The sequence below is a fragment of the Epinephelus moara genome, chromosome 7, assembly GCF_006386435.1.
Source record: "Epinephelus moara isolate mb chromosome 7, YSFRI_EMoa_1.0, whole genome shotgun sequence".
Taxonomy (NCBI): domain Eukaryota; kingdom Metazoa; phylum Chordata; class Actinopteri; order Perciformes; family Serranidae; genus Epinephelus; species Epinephelus moara.
This window is the reverse complement of record NC_065512.1, coordinates 6,949,778-6,974,443: the sequence shown is the minus strand read 5'-3', so window position 1 is coordinate 6,974,443 and position 24,666 is coordinate 6,949,778. Positions and strand designations below refer to the sequence as shown.

At 41.9% G+C, this 24,666-nt stretch overlaps 1 protein-coding gene across 3 annotated transcripts in view; it reads right to left on the bottom strand.

Annotated features, from left to right (window-relative positions):
• Window positions 1-24,666, bottom strand: part of zeb2a (zinc finger E-box binding homeobox 2a) — a 66,577-nt gene that overhangs the window by 20,161 nt on the left and 21,750 nt on the right. For all 3 annotated transcript variants that reach the window (XM_050049178.1, XM_050049180.1, XM_050049179.1), the window contains 2 exons: window positions 2,448-2,732; window positions 962-1,030 (listed from right to left, as the gene is read on the bottom strand). In XM_050049178.1, the coding sequence (XP_049905135.1) occupies window positions 962-1,030; window positions 2,448-2,732 (354 nt within the window). The remainder of the gene's footprint in view (window positions 1-961; window positions 1,031-2,447; window positions 2,733-24,666) is intronic.

Sequence of the window (24,666 nt, the reverse complement as noted above, 5' to 3'; positions counted from 1 at the left end):
ATAATCATAAACATAATCATCCACATCACAGTGTGGAGTGGTACAGAATCAATACAAAGTGAACCAGAGAGGACCCAGCGTTGAGCCCTGTGGGAAGCCTTTACAAACTTTAAAAACACTTGATTTGTTGCAGTTGGAAACAACTGACTCATGACAGTTTATGACCCATGACCTCACATGTACCCACTGTCATGGGATCTGCTCTTTCCTCTGTTCACATTTTGTAAATGGGCTCCAGGTCAACATCATGAGACCAGTTATAAAAATATTAACAGCAGAAAAAGGAAAAAAAAAAGGGTTTAAAAAGCAACTCATGGTGAATCAAATTCAAAAATGAAATTATAAGAGAAAAATGGATGTACATATCTTAAAAAATAAGTTTCCAATTAAGCATGTTTAATAAATGTATCTTTACTTTACTTTACTTTATACTGAAAATGTAGTTTTACAAAAAGTCCTACTTTTTCCAAAATTATCATCAAGTTACATTATTTCTTATTAGGAAACATTCTAAAAAAAACATGAGGAAATGACAGCATGTCAAAAAATAATATTAACAGAAGCCAGAATTATGATGCAATAGTCGGAAATATAAAATAAGTAAAAAAAAAAAAAAAAAAAGTAAAATTTACGAGAAACAGAGTAAAAGAAATAGAGTATTATGTCGGAATTATAAGATAATAATCAAAATTATTAGATAATATCCCAAAAATAATAACAAATAAAGAAACTAAAATATTAAGTGAAAATAATGACAAAATTATGACATAATAATTCTATTTTTTTTTTATCTGATTATTCAGAGATGATAATGATTATCATTTTGCCATCTAAACCCATCACGTATTTATATATTTATTTTCTTGCCATGTACTGGGGGTTGCTGCTATATGATTATTATATTATATTATATTATATTACATATAATACAATATATAAAAGTGCTATGTATGTATCTCACCTGTTGCGTTTCCCACAGCGTGCAAAGACCCTTCTGGACCGACAGCTTCATACTCGTCTTTCCTGTCGTCTGTTAAACACATAAAACAACAGAAATTACAGATATTTATTCCTCTTCATCAACTCCTCCTCCTCCTCCTCCTCCTCCTCCTGGGTGTGAGTGCTGCAGGCCGCTCAGCTCTGAAGGTATTTTCTACATAAGGAGCGAACCTACAAACTGAGGCCTATTGTGTTGGTTCCTCCTCATGTGACTCCTCAACAGGAGTCACAAGTATCATAAGCTTCATTCAGCCCTTCAAAGGAGGGACACACCTCCTCCTCCTCCTCCTCCTCCTCCTCTACAGCAGAGAGTGCCTCCCCCACCGTACCATAACCCCGGGGGGAACAACAGGAGAATAAATTAATATGTAATTTTACTGTCTTGTGGTTTTTAGAAAAAAGATTAATGTTATTGTCATTTCTCCTTCATGTGAAGATCAACATTTATTTATGGAAATAAAATATTAATTATAAAGTCATTTCTCCAGAGCATCTTACGACTCAAATCCCTCAGATCTGATTGGACGGCTGTTGACCTGAGATTGATGACATCACTCTGATAGCTAACCACGAGCTAATTATGATAAAAAAAATATTTGAATATTTTACAAGAAGAGAAAAACTAGAGCTTTATTATTAAAGAAATATTTAAAATATATTTAGATATTTTATATCATATAATAAAAGTTGAAAAAAAAGAGAGAATCAGAAATGAATTTTATTTCACTGTGCGATTAATAAAAAAAAAAGAGCACTTTACAGTTTGAATAAAGTTTTACAGGAAAGACAAGTGAAACCAGTGAAACCAGTACCACTGTGTGGTTTCCTGTGCTGGGAACACTGGGACACATTTCTTCTTCTCCTGTCTCTGTGGGCTGAACTCTTGTTCTTGTTGTTGTAGAAAGTAAAATGGAGTCTCTTTGTGTTTTCATTCCTCTTTTTTTCTTCCTCGAGAGACAAGATGGAGGTGACAGAGGAATAATGAGCTTCTCACTTCTTCTTCTTCTTCTGCTGTGAGTCAACGGCTGATTCTTCTTCTACTATCTCTGTCTTCTTCTTCTGTTTTCATGTTGTCCTTACTCTCAGTCTTACTCTGCTTCTTTGTGTCTTATTCAACTTTTTATTTTCTACTTTTCTTCTTGTCATTTTGTCCATACATTTTTCTTTCTTCCTCATTTTCACTTGTCTTTCTGTATCTCTCATTCACTCTTTATTTTTTATTATTTTTTAATATTTTCTATTTTCATACACCTTATAGTGGCCTGATGATGTCACAGTGATGTCATTCACATTTTATTCATCAGGTGTGATCATATAAACTCCAGATCCAGTAAAATCACGTCCTTCAGTTTGTGTATTACAAAAGGAATTATAATGACTATACGCAGGTGCATTATGGGAAATGTAGGCCCCATATATACTGTATAGGTGTAAGCATGATGACTCACCGGTGCCGTTCAGGTGTCCATTGGTGTCGTCCCCGAGTCTCCAGCGGTGATGGTGGTTCTGTTGTCCCTCTGAGGCCTCCTGGTCCCTGTAGGACAGCAGGGCGTGGGCGACCCGGGGCGACGCCTCCAGAGAAGGCACGCCGGCCGGGCTGCCTGCCTCTTCATCCTCCCCTCCTGCACCTCCTCCTCCTCCTCCATTTGTGAGGCCGTTCTCCTCAGAGACCAGAGTCCTGTCGTCCTCGTCTGTCTCTGACCCCGTCTCCACCACATTCTCATAGTTCAACACTGAAACACAAACAGCAGAGGACACGTTAGGTCTCAACTATGGACCAGGAGGAGGAGGAGGAGGAGAAAGAGGAGGGGGATGAAGCACATTCCTGTACTGGGGGACTCTTGGGGGACCGAGGACTGTAAATGTTCCATGACTCAACATAAACTGGTTCAAATTCTCACTTCCTGTACTGAGGTAAAGTTCTGATACTACACTGTACTGATACTCTGTTAGCGTAGCTTAGCATAAAGACTGGAAACTGATACAAAGTGTTAGCATGGCCCAGAAACAGATCAACATGGAAACAACAAATATTCCAAAACGTCAAGCTACAGCTTTGAGTAAAAACACAAACACCAAAGTGTAAAAATACTTTATATAAAGTCCTGCATGGAGAAAATTACTGAAGTAAAAGTGCTCCTCAGATCAAAGATGATCTTTGATTGAAGACTTTTAGTGAATTAAAGTTATTGAAAACCGATACAGCTTCAACACTACATGGATCCACTGAGGGTCAAACAGCCGCTTACATCTGAAAGACTAAACAATTAACAATAAACAAAAAGCAAAGCAAAAGAAATTATCAACCCATAAACAATAAGAAAAAAACCCAGTACCAATAACTAATAACCATTAAAAAATATGCAATAACCAATCAATAAAAAGTAATAACCACTAAATTAATAACCTATTAACAAATATCAATAACTTATAAACAATAACTAATACGCCATGAACATTAACCAATTAATAACCACTAAACATCAATTAATAATAAATGACCTATAAACAATATTGAATAACCAATCACCAATAAACACTAAACCAATTTACAATAAACAAAAAGTAATAACCAATAAACAATAACCAAAAAATAGTAAACAATTACCCACAACAAATAAACAAAAAATAAATATCACTTAACGATAACCAAGTAGCAATAAACAATAACCGATAAACAACTTAGAACCTAATGACAACCAATGAACAATAACAGGCAGTAACCAATAACAATAAACAACCAACAAACAATAACTAATAACCTATAAACAATCAGTGATGACCAATAAACAATAACCTACACAAAATAAATAATAATCTATGAACAACAATTTATAATCTATTGACAACCAATTCCACCGCACCAACCCAACCCCACGTCTTTAGAAATGTACGACTCGTCCTGTTGGATGAGCTCTACAGTCTGCACAGCTGACACTGCTGTTTTGTTTTTCAGACTGTATTTTAAATCTATGGATCAATAAATGTTTCCTGCTGTTTGTGAAACTCGAGACAAATATGAACATGAGAATATGAAGTACTGTAGAGACGTGTGGTTTGTTTATATCACAGCCTGCTGATGATCATGTATTCGACACACAGACGTTGTTTCGTCTCCGTCGCTGAGTGTGAAACAAGTTAAAGATCTTTCTCATATTACAGAATGTTTTTCATCTGTTTCAGAAAACAGGAAGTGATGTCACACCTCCTGTCAGAGCTCCTCAGGTTTACTGCTGTGAATGTTACAGTGTGTGACTTGTGATGTTGATCCTGACAGGAAGTGAGTGCAGCCTGGTGATGGAGGTGAAGTGCAGGCTGGGTGGAAGAGAGTAAAGCACCATGACATCATGGGAACCAGCAAGCGGGGCCCGGGGTTGGCCAGCCTCTTTCTCACTTCACTGTTCGCCTAATAAAGCAATATTTCGACAAGCTCTCATGCGTCTTATCTGAGGAGGCGGCTGCCAGCTCTCCGGCTGAAGCTGCTGCTCCTTCGGGGATTTTATCTGCTGCCAGTTTCAGAGCGTAAACCTTCACATCGGAGCGTGCAGGTTCCCAGGGAGGAGGAATGAAACGCAGCTTTCTTCCCTCCGGTACCCAGAGATTAGTCTGCATATCTGCTCTGAATATGATCTTTGTCTGCGGCACTCGCCTCCCCGACAACTGCACAACAGGTGCAAATTAAAAAGGGGAGCCACGGTGGGCCGGGCCGAAATCTGCTGACCTGGGCTGAATACCAAGAGCAGGGGCGGGGGCGGGGGTGGAGGTGGGGGCGGGGGTGGAGGGCGTGGGACAAACCGGGCTTTAATAAGAGGTGTGACCAGCAGGATTTAGGGGGAGTTCAGACCGGGTAATGCCCTCTGTGATGAGAGGCGGCAAAGAAAGAGCTGAAAAGTGAGACGTGAATGCTCGTTGTGTGGTCGGAGGTATACGTCCCCATATAATATGATCTCACCGCACCAGCCCAACCCCCACCCTCAGCACCCACCCGCTACACCCACTGCTATTGTGCTGTTTGCCTTTTGGCTGAAAGAATCTGACCTGCAGCAGCAGCAGGAGAGAAAGAAGAAGAAGTGTTGACATCCTGCGCTGCAGACAGACTTCATATAACGTAGGAATAAATACAACATGTCAACTGATGTCTGAAGTATTTCCTGCACCGAAAACCAAACAAAACACTAAAAACTACACAAACAATAACAACTGAACAATATTTATTTATCATCTCTGCTCAGGAGAAACATTTACGACAAACATAAAGATCGAATTTAAAACAGAAGAAGAAGAAGAGTCAGATTTCTCTCCCACAATTCCACCTTAAATCTTCAGTGTGCTGCAGCAGGTTGCTCAGTGTCAGAGTGTGTGTGTGTGTGTCTGTGTGTGTGTGTGTCTGCGCTGTGATTGGTCGGCGTGTCGGTGTGTCGGTGGGTGACCTCCCAAACAAAAGCCATTCACGGCGCTGTTTGCCCGCCGGGTCACATGACTCTGGCACAGAGTGGCAGATGTCACCGGGGGCAACGCAGCCGGCTCGCATCTGAAAACACCGCGTCCACCATTTTGTCCCTCTACACACACACACACACACATGAACATATGAACACACACACACATGAACGTATGAATGCATGAACACATGAACACCTTCAGCCTGTTAGAGCTAAAGCTGCTGATCTCTCTGAGCTCTGATCGTCTGCAGTCGTCCGTCCTTTGTGTCCATTCAGGGAGCGGAGGACAAAGCAGAGACGACACATCGCAGGGCAGACCTCCCCCCTCCTCCCCCACTCTGCCCCCCCTCTAACCAGGGAGTTTTACAAAGACACATTAATCTCCTCCTCTCCCTCCTCTCAGTCACGTCATCCTGCTCAAACATTTTCTCTCTGATAAACAAACGCCTCCAGCTGTTTCTGACGGGGGAGGGGGAGGAGGGTGAGGAGGGTGAAGAGGGTGAGACCGTGGGTTTCCGGGCAGGTGGTCATGAGAAGGTATGTAACATGGATGAGAGCAAACAGTGGCTCAGTGTTGGATGAGTGCAGGTGCTGCGGACAGAAACACTCTGTTAGAGACGTCCTGCAGCTTCACTTCACCGACAATCACAAACAGAGACACGTGCAAACGCTCGCCACACACAAGTCCAACGTTAACGTGAATACAAACACAAAAGTTATCTCAAATCTGTCCGATTCTTTCTGCGTGAATGTTTCCTTTTACAAAAATTAAACTCCACACCTCATCCAGCGAGCTCTGACTTTAACTGAGACAGCGAGCTTTAACTCCTCCATCAACAATCAGATTTATCATCAGGAGTCAGCATCTTTAAAATGAAGCTACGTCCACCAGCGTCCTCTCCACACTCAGGATCATCAATATGTCAAATCTAATTGTCCTCATCAACCAACACATCGAAATAACATCCAGAAAATAAAAGGACTCTAAATAAATTTGTCTCATTAATCATGTGACGTCCCCTTCAGGGTCCCACCCCTCAGGTTGGACACCTCTGTCTCACATGATTATATTTCTTATTGATTAAAAATCTTCCACAGCAGAAAATCAAACTGTAAAACATCCAATCAGTGTCAAACCTTAACATGAGCAGCCAATCACAGCTCTCCATTCCACAAAGAGGGTGGGGCTTTGCTCAGAAGAGATCAATCCTCAGATCAAACAGCGTCCGTCCAAATGTACCTGACAGGTTTCACCTCCTCCTCAGCACATTAAACATCCATCATAATAATAGTAATGATAATATTAATAATAATAATAATAATCCGTCTGTGTGTCCACGGGTCGATCACATCAGTCGTCCTGCTCCAGGTGCTGCGTCCACATCCTGCCGCTCGCTGAAGGTAATGAGAGATGAAACCAGCTCTGTCTCTCTGTGAGCAGATCACCTGAGCAACTGGAGGGAGGAGGAGGTGGAGGGGTGGTGGTGGTGGTGGTGGTGGAGAGGGGGGAGGCAAGACAGACTGTGCTGTGGATAATGAGGTCGCTGCCTAGCGGCTACGAGCTGGAAGTGATTCATCACACGCAGGTAACACACACACACACACACACACACGGACAAAAGTATATGGACAGCTGACTAGAAAGCCACCAGCAGTTTTATATGGAGTTGGACCCCAGGGGTGTCCACAGATTTTTGGCCATGTAGTGAATTATTGTCAGACATGTAGTTTCAGGTGATTTCTGTAAAAGCTGTCTCATTGAATAAACAGCTGAGGTCATCAAAGGGGGGGTTTAATGGTGTTGATGGTCTGCACCAATACAGACCAGTAACCTTCCTCCACAGTAAACTGGGAAACGTTTCTTTAGGGAGCTGGTTTGTGTTATGTGTCCACATACTTCTGGACATATACTGTATAAACATTCACTCAATCTGGACTGACTGAATTACTGACAGTGTCGACAAACAATTTTAGATCCTGTTCTCATGACTAGAGTTCATGATTATTGATTATTAATTCCCAGCAGATATACTCAACAGTTTTAATTTAGTTTAAGACCAAATAAAGTGGGAAAAAAACTAGCTTAGCACAAAGACTGAGAGCAGAGGGAAACTGTTAGCCTAGCTTAGCACAAAGACTGGAGGTAGAGGGAAACTGTTAGCCTAGCTTAGCACAAAGACTGGAGGCAAAGGGAAACTCTTAGCCTAGCTTAGCACAAAGACTGGAGGTAGAGGGAAACTATTATCGTTACTTCATCAAAGCCTAAAATCTACAGTGTTTTCCAGTAAACCTCCTGCTGATGGTTGTTGTTGATCTGCACTTAAAAGTTTAAATCTTATTGGAAATGTCAAACATGATTGGCTGAAACCACTGACACTGCAGTAACCAAAACACCAACCTGTTTGATAAAAATGCCCCGATTTATTTTCTAAGGTGAGTTTTCCAGTCCTTCTGCTAAGTTAGGCTAAAATTTTCCCCTTGCTTCTAGTATTTATGCTAAGCTAGGCTAACAGTTTACCCTCTGCTTCTAGTCTTTGTGCTAAGCTAATAGTTTCCCCTGCTTCCAGTCTTTAAGCAAACTGGGCTAACATCTTCCCCTTGCCACCAGTCTCTTTGCTGAGGTAAACAGTCCAGTCTTCAACGTTTTCCCTCTACTTTCGGTCTTTGTACTAAGCTAGGCTAACAGTTTCTTCCTGCTTCCAGTCTTTATGCTAAGCTAGGCTAAACACAGTGATATCAACACTGATTTTCCTAAATGTTAAACTGTCCCTTTAAGTCCAATGTGTTGTTTTCTGGGTGTGTCCTGGTAACAGGAAGTGGTGGGTAGTCTGCCTCGTGGGAGGAGGCGAGGGGACAAGGAGGGGTGGTCCTGTGGCGAGGCGTCAACAATGTCCGGCCCCTAATTGAATTAAAGTTCCATTTATCTGCGGGGGCGCGATGCAACAGGCTGGAAACTACACCTCCTCCACCCTCCACCTCCTCTGATATGAAGCTACCATCTGTGGCCGAGGCCGGCACATGTTACTGCTCCCAACAAATGTTCACCCCCTCCCAACACCCCCCCGACACACAGGCAGACTCAGTGAGAGCCAACAGAAGCTCCTCGTACACTGATCATCACGTTATTATTGACTTGCTTTCATTCATCTGATTATTAACCCTGATTAAATATTCATAATCAGAACGTAAATAATAATTATAACACAGGATAAAATAAAAAGATCAGTCAACAGTTACATTAAAGATCATTACCTGCTGTATAAACACTGACAGGGTGTTAATGAAGCTGTTTATAAACTGATTCTGAACTACAATTATTATTTACACTAAAGAAACAAAACTGAAGGTTTAAAGTCACCATACAATGTTCATTATTCATTCATTCATTCATTAATGATAAACACACTTCACAGTTGGTAGGCTACACAACAACAGATCTGAACTACACCAGATCTTTCTTACGGACACTTTGACATGTGGACAGGAGGAACCAGGGATCAAACCACCGACCCTGTGATCAGTGACTGTACCTCCTGAGCCAAAGCTACAGCTGCCAATGATCTACAGAAGGAATCAAGGAAGGAAACAGGGAGGTAGTGTGAAAGGTAAGGATGTAGGAAATGAAACGACAAAGTTGGAAAGAGAAGAGGTGGTAGTGAAGGAAACAAGGAGTGTGTGAATTAAAAAGAGAAGGTAGGGGAGGAAAGGAGGAAGCATTTAAGGGAGCAAAGAAGAAGAATAGCAGGGGGGAACAAGGAAGCTGTGAAAGGGAAGAAAATCTAGGGGAGGTAAACAAGGAGGTTGGTGAGGAAGCAAGGAGACAGAGAAGGAGGAGGAGGGAAAGGAATGAAGGAAGCGATCTGCAGCTGGAGGCTAAGGTTAACTGTGTGATCATGTGACCTGCTGGATACCAGAGGTCAGAGGTCACTGCTTCCTTTTTCCTTCACAGCCTCCTTCTTTCCTTTCCTTCATGAGGATGGAGGAAGGACAGAAACAAGATGAAGATTTAAAAACATTCCTCATTAAGTTAAAGTTCACCTGCTGATCACTTTGATCGATGATAGAGGAGGCGGTACTGCACGCGCTCACACTGAGACTCAGTACAAGAGAAGAAGAACGACGGCAGAGCAGGAAGTGATCGAATACAAAGTTTCTGAGTTCAACAGCTACAGATCTGATCATGTTAATCGTCTCATCAATAACACAAAGACGTTCAATTCAAAATGTCGGATCATCTGAAGTTTGATGTTTAAACATAAATAAATAAAAACATATAAACACGTGTATAAACTCAGATTTGTGTGACAGAGCTGGACGCTGAGACGAAGTCCTGGCAGCAGAAACAGATCATTTCTCTGGTATGTAGACGGAGGATCTAAGAATGGAGAAAAATCCCTCAAAGACAGCGGTGAGGGGGGAGGAGGGGGGAGGAGAGAGTTTCCATGGCCGACCTGTTGGCAGGCTGCTGTGTAATTACAGTCACCACATCCCAGCCTGTTCCCCCATGTGGTCGACCAGTTAGAAAACAAAAAAAGGAGAGTCGCTCTGTAATTCACCCCTCACAGGGAGGGGGGAGGACGGGGGAGGAGGGGGGAGGAGAGGGGAGGAGAGGGGGAGGACATGTCTTTGACTAAAAAAAAACACCAACCACAGGGAGAAGTTCAGGATATTTTACTCTGCGACTGAAACACCAAGAAAAATGTTTCTGAGCTCCTAAAAACAAACAGACAGAGATTTATCTGCTGTGTGACTCATCCTAGGTCGATGAGGGACACAGTGACACCACGTGACGTACGAAAACCTATCCAACGTACAGAAACCATCCCATAGTATGGAAACCTTCCTAACATACAGAAACCTTCTCAAGATACGGAAACCTTTCTAACGTTCGGAAACCTTTCCAACTTACGGAAACCTTCTTAATGTTCGGAAACCTTTCCAATGTACGGAAACCTTCTTAACGTTCAGAAACCTTTCCAACGTACAGAAACCTTCTTAACGTTCAGAAACCTTTCTAACGTTCGGAAACCTTTCCAACGTACAGAAACCTTCTTAACATTCGGAAACATTTCGAACGTTCGGAAACCTTTCCAACGTACGGAAACCTTTCCAGCGTACGGTAACCTTTCCAGGGTACGGAAACCTTTCCAACGCAGGGGCAGACTGGGACTAAAAAACAGCCCTGGACTTTGACTCGGCCCAGCCCACAACAACCGGTGCGCATACGGTATGCGCTTCCTTCTTCTTCAATTTGATTGGCGGCCGGCCGGCTCATAGATATCTATGGGCCGGCTGGCATCCAATTTAAAGGCTGCCACCTAGCAGACTGGACGTGGAACAGTAGATTATCAGGGAGAAAAAGGAAAAAAACAAAAACAAAAACAAAAAAAACGGTGATGACTGCGTGGTGGCCGCTGGCCGTCCTGGAGTACTGGCCGTTCTGTGATTCTCCAGAACCTCCAGATGGCCAGTCCGCCCCTGTTCCAACGTACGGAAACCTTTCTAACGTTCGGAAACCTTTCCAACGTACGGAAACTTTCTTAATGTTCGGAAACCTTTCCAACGTACCGAAACCTTCTTACCGTTCGGAAACCTTTCCAACGTACTGAAACCTTTCCAGCGTACAGAAACCTTTCCAACGTACAGAAACCTTCCTAACATACAGAAACGTTCGGAAACCTTTCCAACGTATGGAAACCTTCTTAACGTTCAGAAACCTTTCCAACGTACGGAAACCTTTCAAACATACAGAAACCTTTCCTACGTACTGAAACCCTCCCAATGTACGGAGACCTCCTAACATGCAGAAACCTTCTCAACATACCGAAACCCTTCTAATGTTCGGAAACCTTTCCAACATACAGAAACCTTCTTAATGTTCAGAAACCTTTCCAACGTATAGAAACCTTTCCAATGTACGGAAACCTTTTCAACATTTGAAAAGCTTCTCAACTTATGGAAACCTTCTCAATGTACAGAAACCTTTTCAATGTATGGAATTTGTCTCAACAAATAGAAACATTCCCAATATACAGCAATCTTTTCAACGTACTAAATCTGTCTCAACGTACAGAAATATTTTCAACCTACAGAAACAAACATTCGGAAACCTTTCCAATGTATGGAATCTGTCTCAATGTACAGAAACCTTCCAGACATTTGGAAACCTGTTCAACGTATGAAATCTGTCGAAACGTACGTAAACCTTCCCAACATACAGAAACCTTTCCAACGAACTGAAACTTCCCAACATCTGGTAACCTTTAAACATGCGGAATCTGTCTAACGTACAGAAATTGTTTCAACAGACAGAATTTGTCTCAAGGTACAGAAACCTTCCCAAAATCCGGTAACCTTCTGAATGTATGAAATCTGTCTGAACGTACATAAGCCTTCCCAACATACAGATATCTTTTCAAGGTACGAAATCTGTCTTGACGTACAGAAACCTTCCAAATGTACAGAAACTGCTTGAACATACAGAAATCATCTGAATGTATGGAAACACTGAACATACAGACATTGTCTGTACTGAAACCATCTAAGCAGATGGAAATCATCTCAACTTACAGAAACTGTCTGAACGTACACAGAAACCTTTTCTCACTGAACAGAACCCGTCCTACATCATAGGTCAGAGCTAACAGAAGCATCAGGTGAGGAAGGAAGTGTAGAGAGAGAAAAGAGGGAAGTGAAGAAGGTGTCAAAATAAAACAGATAAAACTTTTGAGTTAAACTGAGCTGCAGGTCAGATCAGACTCACTAAACTATTCAAATGTTCCTTTAATGGAGAAATACTCAAACAGGTGAAACTGAGAGCTTTTGTTCTGAAACAGAAAACATGTACACACTCTTCATATCTGCTGTGTGTGTGTGTGTGTGTGTGTGTGTGCGTGTGTGTGTGTGCATGCATGTGTGTTATCAGCGGTGTTGTGCAGAAGGTGTGACAGCAGAGGAAGAAAAAGCAGCAGTTCCTCTTTGAACGAGTCGAGTCACTAAAAAGTTTAATCAGGTTTTAACACCTTGAGTTTTGTAAGTCCGTTAAAAAACGAAGTGTTAAAACCTCCACCCACCTCCACCCCCCCGCCCACCACCAGGCTCAGAGTGCACCAGATAACCTCACGGCTCCGCGCCAGACTCCGTTAGATTTCACCTGTTTTTAAAACCATGTTCAGACCTTTAACGTGCGTTTCCTCCACAGTGAGAAGACACTACGTTATACTACAGACTGTTTATACTCAGTGCATCAACACCACAGAAGACAGAGATATAAAATAAGACCAACACACAGTATTTTTACAGTACGTGTTTCCATCCTCCTGTAATCCTAAATAAACTGTGAGACATGTAACAGGAGTTTCCTGTGTAACAGTATCTGTGTGGATAAAAGCAGAACCAGACTGAGTGAATAAATGATGAAATGAAAACACGATGAGGAGGCTGTGACCTTCATCACATTCATACATGAAACATTTTCATCATGTTTTCAGCTCTGCCTGCAGCTCTTTAATCACCTCGTCTTCTTCTGCAAAGTACATTTACTCTGTAAGTACTGTACTGAAGTAAAATACTGAGGTACTGTATTTTACTCTGTTGTTTCTTTTCTCTGCACCTTTGTACCTCTACTCAAAGACACAAGAACACATTAACAGTCAATGTTTCCAACCAAACTGAGTTCAAATTTTCCCTGAAATTACAGAAAATCAACTTAATAAAAGTGAATGGTTGTGTCTGAATGTACAGAAACCATCTGAACGTATGAAAACCACGTGATTGTACAGAAGCAGCCCAAACATAAGGAAATTGCCTGAATGTACAGAAAACATTTCACCATTTCGAAACCATCTGAACATAAAGATTTTGTCTGAACGTACGAAAACAGCCTGAACGTGGGGAAACAGCATGAATGTACAGAAACCATCTGAACGTATGAAAAACATCTGAACGTACCAAAATCACGTAATTGTACAGAAGCAGCCCAAACGGTAGGAAAACCATCAGAATGTACGCAAACTATCTGAACATACGAAAACCATCAGAATGTATGCAAACCATCTGAACATACGAAAACCATCAGAATGTACGCAAACCATCTGAACATACGCAAACCATCTGAATATACGAAAACCATCAGAACATACGAAAACCATCAGAATATACGCAAACCATCAGAACATACGCAAACCATCTGAATATACGAAAACCATCAGAACATACGAAAACCATCAGAATGTACGCAAACCATCAGAACATACGCAAACCATCTGAATATATGAAAACCATCAGAACATACGAAAACCATCAGAATGTACGCAAACCATCTGAATATACGAAAACCACCAGAACGTACGCAAACCATCTGGACATTCGAAAACCATCAGAACATACGCAAATCATCAGAATGTAGGCAAACCATCTGAATATACGAAAACCATCTGAACATACGAAAACCACCAGAATGTAGGCAAACCATCTGAATATACGAAAACCATCTGAACATACGAAAACCACCAGAACATACGAAAACCATCTGAATATACAAAAACCATCAGAACATACGCAAATCATCTGAATATACGAAAACCATCTGAATATACAAAAACCATCAGAACATACGCAAATCATCAGAATGTAGGCAAACCATCTGAATATACGAAAACCATCTAAACATACGAAAACCACCAGAACGTACGCAAACCATCTGAATATACAAAAATCACCAGAACGTACGCAAACCATCTGGACATTCGAAAACCATCAGAACGTACACAAACCATCTGAATATACGAAAACCATCAGAATGTACGAAAACCATCAGAATGTACGAAAACCATCAGAACATATGGACACAATCTGAACGTATGGGAAAAACCCGAACATACGAAAAACCATCTGAACATACGCAAACCATCTGAGAGTACGGAAACAACCTCAACGTACGGAAACAATCCGAATGTACGAACTTAACGTACACAAACCATCTGAACATATGGAAACTATCGTAATGTACGCAAACCATCTGAATGTACAAAAAACATCTGAACGTATGCAAACAGCCTAAACGTACAGAAACCATCATCACCAAGCAATTTGAAATAATCAAGTTTTCCACCAAACAAACAAGGTTTGTCAGTAGAATAAACAGTATAAATATTGGCATCAGAACACACTTAAAGTACCAACAGTAAAAGTACTCATCATTTATTTTGAACACTGTGGTATGAGATGATTTTAGATGCGAGTCCTGCAGATTCAGTTGTGGATGGAGACAAACATTCAGATTTTATTTGAAGGTTGTGATATAAACTCAGTTGTAATATTTAGTGACAGATTCCAGAGGAGTTCAGTGTGACACCAGCGTGTCCCTGCGCTCTGTACAGGATGATGTTGTGGATGTGGAGGTGGTGTGAAGGTGTCGCTGAACTGCAGACCTGAGAGTTTAACGGTAATCCTATCAGCAGCAGAGTGTGTCGGTTGAAGCCCCGCCCCTCTCCGATTACACAAACTACATGGAGAAAACACACACTTCTGCTGCCGTCTGATAAGAGTGTGTCTGAGTGTGTGTGTGGGCGGTCAGAGGGTGTGTTTGAACCAAAGGAGAAGAAGAAGAAGAAGGTCAGACGTGTGAAAAACTCAGTGATTCTTCTTCTCTTGTGTTTTTGTTGCAAAACGTGAAATCAGTCGGCTATGAAGCTGCCGCAGACCTCGCTCTGTACTCTGTGTGTGAACACGCACATCCTTCAGTCCTGTCTAAATAAGAAATGCAGCTGAAGGTAGAAAAATATTAAAAAATAAAACTTCTCTTTTGAACTCTGGATCTTGTTCTACATGCGTTTTGAAGCTCATCAAACTTCATCTTTCTGTGTAACTCTTCAATTAATCATCGGCCTCTGGGGGGGCGGGTGAGGCTACACCTCCCCCCTCCCTTATGTAAAAATGTAGGTTGCGTTAAGAGAAAGTCAGACTTTAAGTGTGAATAATGGATACAGGCGCCTGTGATGAAGCAGTTTACAGCCCAGCAGCCTCTCTGGAGGGGAGGAGGGGGGAGGAGGGGGGAGAATATCCAAAATGTCTGAATTATTCATGTTCCCAGGTGGAGGATGAATCTTTACAAAAGGGGAGGAAGAGGAGAGCTCTTAAATCCCTCCAATGAACACCTTTTTCTTCTTCCTGTCAGAAACTTTTCACCGCAAATAATTTATGACTGCAGGTGATGAACACGTCGGGTTCTTCTTCTTCTGCAGACTTCACTGTTACAGCCTCATCATTGTCACCTAACCTTCACCATCACACCTTTTTCTCCATCACTAAGACAAACGTCACATCTGGGCCATATCCTGCTCACAGAGCGCTGCAGGGATGATGTTTGTCAGGTTCCCTTGTCAAAAAGCCAACGGGATTTTTCCACTGGATTTTAGATTATTGCAGAAAATAAGCTCTTGCAAACAAACATTTATGAAACTAAGGGACTGTTCTTTATTTATCAGAGGAGGGCGGGACGTTGCTGGGATGTGACTTTCTTTCTTTATTTATTATTTTGACCCTCCCTGAGTGCCTGGGGGACAATGTATGACCCTCCCTCCTCCATAAATGAGTTATTATATTCTTAAAACTTACTTGTTGTTTAGAGTTAAAAGTTGAAGACAAAATTTCAGTTTGTCACTGGTTTATTTTTGGCCAAATTTAAAATGAGACACAGAATAAAGTAATTTTGATGAAATATTCTGACACACCATCACACCTCAGAAACCAGCGGCTAAAGTGCAGAGGGTGAGGCTAACACACCTAACATGCTACAGCTGCTGCTGACTAAACAGCTACAGGTCAACGAGAGAAAACCCAAAAATACCCAGAGAATTATCTTAAGTGAAAATCAGTTTGTTTCTTTTTTTCAGTATTTGTAGTAGAGCGTCCCTGCTCTGTCTCTCTTTCAGGAAAGGGTTCCTTGGCCAGAAAAACATTGAAGAATCTTGACTTAGACTGCTCTTTAATTTGCCAAAATGGTCTAAGCTCAAACACTGGACCAGACTAGCAAAATGTAAATCAGCCTTACTCTGTTACCAAACATAGCTGAACACCACGTGATGTAACGCAACAAAGTGTCACCAAAGTGTCACACAACAGAAGGTGTTGGACCAAAATGTATATATATATATATATATATATATATATATATATGTAACCGGCCCCCAAAGTGTCTGCTTAAAAAAAATTCTGGTCTTTGGACAAATCTAGTTGATGACCCCTGCCCTAGCCCCTTACCTTAACCTTAAACATCACAACCCTTCACCTAAACCTACACCTAAAACACCTTAAGTTTTCTCCTTAATTATGAAACTTAAGGCTGAATTTCTCCTCAGTTGAGGGACTTACACAGTTTCACAGAATCCATTTAGAGGTTTCCTTGGTTAAGGAAAAATGTTTGTTTGCTTGGACTCAAATTTGTGACGCCTGTTATCGTCTCACACAGTTGTCTTATAGTTAGATAGTGAAAAAATGTCAGAAGAAAAGAAGACAAGAAAACCACATGGGTCAGAGGAGGAGACGATTCTGGAGGAATACAGTCATAGAAAGCACAAACTACTAAGTAAATTTGATTCCCAGAAAACAGGAAACTACTGTCGTAAGAAACTGAAATGAAAATGAATTGAGTCAAATTTAAAGTGTAAAATCAAACGTGTGTCCATCTGGTTCTCCTGGTTGCACAACATTCTTCTGAGAGTGTGTTAGTTTTTTCCATTTATCACCATAAACTCAGTCATGTTGCAGTTAAGATAGAATTAAGGTTGTTTTTTTTTACCTTGCTTTGGTTGCTAAGGTCTTTTGTGCAACGGTCTAGGGATTCCTTAAGTGTAAGACCAAGACAAGGAGAAAACCATAAATACTTAAGTGAATGTTTTAAGGAAACTCTAAGGAGAAGACTTAAGGCTGTTTTGTGCAACTGATTGTATTTTGAGGGAAACCTTAACTGGGTCTTAAAGGAGAATCTTAACTTGAGGTGTTTTGTGCAACCGGCCCCTGAAGCTTAAAGCAAGTCTTAAACCTCAAACTAGCCTCTGAAGAAGTGAGTCCTCACTTTCCAAAAATGTCCTCACTCTGTTAATACTTTCTTTGGTCCTCAGTATGTGCCACACACGCGCGCGCACACACACACACACACACACACACACAGAGTTAGTCAGGTATTGCCTCACAGCAGTCTGACTGGTGTTCGGAGGTATTATTGTGGATCTGTTCCTGGAACAGTTTGCTGAAGTGAAACTGCTGATGGAGTCACTTTAACGTTGACTCATAAGACCTTCGTCCACCAAAACCTGCAGCCGGACACAACGCCAGGCACCAACAGAAAAACAACAGTAAAGGAAGAAGAAGAAGAAGAAGAAGAAGAAGAGGAAGACTCCTGGTGTCATCACTTTCCACAGGTCACAACGTTTTTTTCCTCTGACGGTAAAAACTGGTGAACAAGGAAGAAAACACCGACCTCACAAAGTGTCAACGTCTTCACACCCAGAAAAACTAAACTCACTGTACGAGCAGAAGAAGACAGTGTGAGGTGGTAGAAAGCTCCAGGACAGGCAGGTTAATGGACGAGTTTCAGGACGTAAAGATTTCGTCAGTACAACAGTGACGTCATTCGTGTAGAAACCACCTGGAGACACATCAAACCAAACCCAGTTCATAAATCTGACCGTTTAAGGAGCTGCGTGTCAATAACATGACGGAATGATTGATTAATGTCGAGTCTGAGCCAATCACAGAGCAGCACTTCCTGTGTCTATGTATCCGATGTGCAGTGAAACGTTAGTAACTGCGTGGCGCTGACTCAGCGCTGCAGAGGGGAGGTCTGCTCATCGGGGGGTGAAGGACAAACAGGAAGTGAGGTGTCGTTGGAGCTGCTCGGCGCTCGAGGTCACACCTTTGGACTGACAGATGTGTTCATCCACCATGTGACCCGCTAACCAATCAGCCGCTTGCCGGTCAGGCTCTCTGAGGTGACAGGAAGTGACAGGCGTTCGCTGCCCGAGGTCCTAACTTTTCAGTCAAGTGGCTGAGCGGCCGCAAGGCACGATAATCCAATAAGTGACTTATGAAGCGTCACAGCTACTGCTGCGTGTCACTGTGGGGCTGAGGACCAATCAGGGCACGGCGGAGAGGTTGTCAGGTCAGGTGACCAACACCTGGAAACACCTGGTGACACTACTGAGTCCAAACTGATCAAATATCAGTAATTACTCACTGATACTGTTTCAATAATTCAGTTTAATCTATAACATGAAAGTCAACCTGAGCTCACAGAGACGTCTCTACGTCTCAGTGGGAGAACTGGAAACCAGTACAACCAGCTGCAGAGGTCTGGTCAGACTGGTTCTGACGGTTGGAACCAAACCTCTGTGTAAAAATGACGTGTTTAGTGAGCGCAGGTCTGGACGCTGTAGAGCGAGAGCTGATTGTGATGCTGCTGCTGTCCTGAACAGAGCGGAGCAGCATCTCCCCGCTGACAATGAGAGCCGAGGGGGGAGTCAGGGGGGAGTCAGGGGGAGGTGGAGAGGTGGGAGGAGGATGTCGGTACAATGAGACCAGTGTTACCGCGATGTGGTCTCCATTGTACCTCTGAGCTCAGAGGTGTCTCCACTTCCTGCTCGCAGCTTCACTGAGAAAACCACCGAGCGCTCTGAGTGGGGAAACAAGCTCCCAGTAAAACCTGCTGGTTTCAACACACACCAGTTCACGTCCTCAACTGGAGGAGCTGGAGTCAAATGTCCTCACAGAGAGAGACACCTGAGGACAGGACACTTTATTAACCCTCTGAGGTCATCTCACAGTTATTAATATTGTTAATATATAGTCAGACGAGGATTAAAGATGTTTCTGAAGAATTATTTCATCATGAAACAGACACAAAGATTTAAAACATTTGAATCTTCAGAACTGAAAGGATTAATTGAGCAAGATATTCTCATTCTATTCGTAAGTCCCACAAATGACGCGACATCCTGAACGTACTGTTACATAATTAACGTAAAGTTACGGAGGCTAGGTTTAGGAAAAGAAACACGGTGAGGACGCACCTTAAAATGTCTTAAAGTTCACTCAGAGTTCACACAGATCCGAACACACGACTCCAGGGTAAACACCTAGGTGAAAGTCCAGTTTTTATTGACCCATCCACCCGACCTGCCTCCTTAAGTGGGATTTATACTTGTGCGTCAGCTCTATGCAGAGCCTTTTGAGTTGATTCAAAACACACATTAAACACACATTAAACATGGCTTAACAGAGACAACTTCAAACACAAGTACACAAATCAGCTTCACTATAACTCGCAGCATTCACAGACAAACACTTGTCTTTATCTGGACACATTTTCCCCACAAATACAACATGCTAATGTTATTAGCACAAGCCTATGGTATTTTACATTGTATAAATTAGCCTAGCAGCTAGCAGACTTTTCCTCTACTCATATGAAGCCAGGGACAACAGCAACATTTAACAAAGGTAAAATTACAAAATTCAGCTCCATTACAACTCACAAGATTCACTGACAAAACAACTGTCTTATACTAAACACGTTTTCCAAACAAATACAACATGCTAACGTTATTAGCACAAGCCATTTTACATTGTATAAATTAGCCTAGCTACTAGCGGAGATTTCCTCTGCTCATATGAAGCCAGGATAAATCACACACAAGACTTAAAATACTATTTTTGTGGAGGCTTTACTGTCTTCACAATTTATTGTTTCTTATCCGTGAAATTAAAGTAAATAAAAGCTTTGTTTCCACTGAGGGAAATGGTTTCAGCTGACAGAAACAGACAGGAGGTCTGCGTCGCCACAACGTGTAGTTACATTTCTGGGGAGGTGTACGTCAGGCGATGGCATCGATTCAACGCAGAAGTATAAATCCTGCTTGACAAGTGCTCAGGACTGCGTCCTTATTTACCGCCGTCAGCACATGGGTCACATGATTGCAGCCTTTTAAGGTATCTGGGATAAGTACAAATTTGGGTTACTACTTTTTGTAGGAAAACATGAAAAATTTGTATTTATTAACTAAAAATGAATCACAAACTTAAAACTTAAAATGAGTCACAGCTGTTTGTATTTTATGTCTTTTCACTGTTCTCTCACATTTTACACATTAAAATAATTAACTGAGAAAATATAAAATATTTCTGACATCATCGTCTGCTGCTGTTTGTTGACATGATTTCATGTTTTGGTTGTCTCTTAATTTGTGATATTTCCTTCTGTCAATGATTATGAATGATGATAATGTATAAATAAATATATATATACATATAAACCAGTCGGCTGGTTTTCTGTGAGGCTTTGAGTCGAGCCGTGTTGTTGTGGTTTGAACATGTGATGTTCGGCAGTGTGAGAGCAGGTCGCTGCATTAACGAGCCATTTGTGGTTTTTAACATGAAATATGGATGTGAATCATTTCAGAGTCAGACTGGTTCACTGCTGCAGAAACACACAGGTGACTCCATAACACATCTTCACCATCATCACCTCCATCAGCAGAGAGGACGTCCCTCATTCATAGAGAAAAACATTTTAGTTTTTGTCACTTTAAGTTACTTCATGCTTTTATTTTGGTTTAAAGACGGACTCTTATTGTGGAGGAGCTCCATCCTGAACTTCCTCACTCTCTCATGTCATCACAGAGATCTCACATCTGTTTAACAACGTCTACGTTTTAGTTAAAAATCCCAGAATATGAGTGTAAAACATCAGATTATAGAGGATGAAGGATCAGAGACGTCACGTCGTCATTAATACCTCACGACTGACAAGCTGAACACCACAACATCTATGTTTCTGTTTTTTATTCTCCTCATGGGAGTGTGTGTTGGGTTTTCACACTCTGCCACAAACTTTCTGTTGCTGCTGTTACACAGACAATGTACCACCAAGAATGTCTTTTACTGGTTACATATGTTGGTCTATAGATTAATTCTGCTGCTCTTCAGCTGACTGTGCTGCATGCCACCCAGGTCTGGTGGAAGCTAGCTGGAAGTGTTGCTGATTTAGTAGTACTAACTAGTAACGCTGTCCTGATCAAATAGTGTTGCTGTGGAAACATTCTGCCCCCACTCTGGTCTCCCCCAGGTCACCCCAGTGAGTACGCAACTCAATTTTAAGCTGCAAAAAAGCCCTTTACTATGTATTCACTGCTAGTTCTGTTAGCACTGTTAGCAGCATCAGCATGGCTAGTGGTGCTGACATAGCAAGCAATGCTAAAAGGGATTTGCAGCTCAAAACGAAGCTGCTTATTCACCAAGTGACGTTGGGGGACACCGGAGGGTGGAACCATGTTTCCATCGCAATGTGTCCCGTCACTGGGACAATGTTATCAGCAGTAATCGCTAAACGAGCGCTGCTAGCTAGCTCCCACCTGACCCAGGTGGTGCACAGCGCAGAGCAGCTAAGGAACCAGTGTAGATCTGAGGGTGGGCAGTGGGCACTATTTCTTCACATGGGAACACAGCTGTCTGTCTGTCAGCAAAGCCAACAGGAAATAAAATAAAACACCAGCCATCCATTTTCAACCTCTTCTCCGAAGCCAGGTCGTGGGGGCAGCAGGCTGAGCAAAGTATTCCAGACATCCTTCTCCCCAGCAACACTTTCCAGCTCCTCCTGGGGGACCCCAAGGCGTTCCCAGGCCACATGAGATATGTAATCCCTCCAGTGTGTTCTGGGTCTGCCCCGGGGCCTCCTACCAGTGGGACGTACCCAGAACACCTCTAACAGGGGGTGCCCAGGATGCCCGAACCACCTCAACAGAAAACATCTCTCTCACCTCTTCTAATTGAATAGAGCTTTGAAATGTGGCGCTAAAGACCCACTGAGTCAGTGGAGCGCTGGACTGAAAGGACAGGCGTCTTTGATTTCACCTCATTTTGTGTTTTTCTATCTTTGACAGAGATATTTTGCAAAACAAAGGTCAGATGGACGTATAATATTGGTTTTAAAACTCTCAGTGTGTGCGTGTGTAGGCAGAGTGAAGTGGATCAGATGATCTGCACTCTGTAACAGATTTATAGTTTCATCATCTTTAACTCTTCATGTGTTTTCTTCTTCTCTACTCTGTTTTCACACTGAAACATTTGTGTTGGACGTTGCCGTGACGACCAGAGAGGACTGACACTTCAATTTCCTGAAAAATCTGATTACACAACAACTCAAATTTACTACCTGATCAAAACTAACAAACTAAAAAAAATAACAACAAGAAGCACTTCTGTTTTCTGTCTGCAGAGGAGGAGAGGAGGAGAGGAGGAGAGGGGAGCAGAGGGGTGAGGGGAGTCCCGGGCTTCCTTCAGCCCAGCAGGCCTCGGTCATAAACGCTGGTCCTTTTGTTGGCTCACAGTCGGCAGCAGGAGCACAAACAATAGGACAGCCCATAATACTCTGAGCTGTGAGGCTGCTGTCTGCTGAACTGCTCCTTTAATCACTTCACACTGTTAAACTTTAACTTCACTGCACTGCAAAAAACACATGTGGGAATAACCTGTTTACAACTCGGAGACTGTTATAATCTCAATATGATGCACGTCACGTTCACAGCCTCTGCTGCTGTTTGGACACAAAACAACACACCAACAGGTTTTCAGGCCAAAAGAAAAGCTCACATTTCAACACAGTGACCTTAAAACATGATGAAAGACTTCACCATCAGGTTTTTAGATATGAACAAATACCACAACACCGACCTTTTCAAGAAGGCGGATGAAGCAATGAAAGAGGGAGGCAGACGGAGTCCAAACTATGAATTAAAATCCTTTCTACTCGTCCATATTTTGAGGTGATAAACAACACGTGAGGGCAGGTTAACCAGAGTGTGAACAACTGCATGTAAACAGGAATATTCATTTTCATCACTAAACAGTTTAGTAGGAGTATCGTCTTTTTCAAAATGAATATTCAGAGAGTGTAAACGTAGTCAGTGTGACACTTGTTTTATTTTACTGAAGCTGCTTCACGATACTGAGAAGGTATTTGATGTAATATTCTCAGTTACATATTTAATAATCAGTCTCAGTCTGCTGTGAGTTCAGTAATAAAGCTGCTGACACACTAACTTTATTTTGGCTCTGAATAATTTCAAAAAGTGAAGTGAGAAATGTCCTCACTTATACCGACGATGACACGATCTATATATGGAAACAACTGTTACAGTGGAACTCATATAAATATATATGGAGAGAGATATATATTTATATAAAAGGAGGTCTCAACAGCAGAGAAGATGTTTGTCAGGTAGACAGTATCTTTTGACAGGATCCGTGACGCAACAAGTGTCTTTCTGAGGGGCCAGCGACAGACTTTGTTGTATTTTGATGTTAACACTACAGCTCAGTAAAAATAAAATATCTTTCATGAGTAAAAAGGTAAAAAGCAGCATTTGGTCTCATATAAATACGGAATATGATGCAGATTTGGTGAGTACTGATGACTGGCTGAAATCAGTGGGCACAACAAGATTCAAAGAGACATAGGGTCCCTAAAAAGCTAGATACGGCCCTGCTAACTGAGGGCAGGACAGGTGGAAACCCTTATCAGTCTGCAGGACTCAAAGGAAACTATCTGTCGACACTTCTATCTCTTGAATGTGCAGATAACACATTCTGCGGGTTTTTAATCTGCTGAGTGTTGCTTACATGTTGATGGGAGTTTTTTTATGGGTTGATTATCTGTAATCAGACCTACGGAGCTCTCTGATTGGTCAACATCAGATCAGTAACAGCAGAGCTGCAAACAACGAGCCCAAAAATGACTGTCTGTCTTTTAAAAAACACTTTTCATTGATTTCATTGACCTGATGTTGAACCTGAAGAGGTGAAGGAATGATTGGGAGAAAAACCAACAGACTGAATTCACACTATAGAGCAGTGGTTCCCAACTGGTGAGTCGTGATCCAAAAGTGGGTCGAGTGATGCTGCATGTATTAAAATACGTGTACCTTGAACAAATTCTGAACCCCGTGGCTGGACCATTTGGGAACCACTGTTTTAGACTGTGATGATGATGATGATGACGACGTCAAAGAGGATGTTACTGACCTATTGAAAGTACAATATTCTGAGGATGGACAACTAATGTTGTGTCCACACTGGGTACAAATAAAACAATTTGTGCAAGTGAATTACATGTGAGGTCAAAGAAAACATGCAATTAGACGCAAACTCCCCCTGGGCGACTTGATGGATG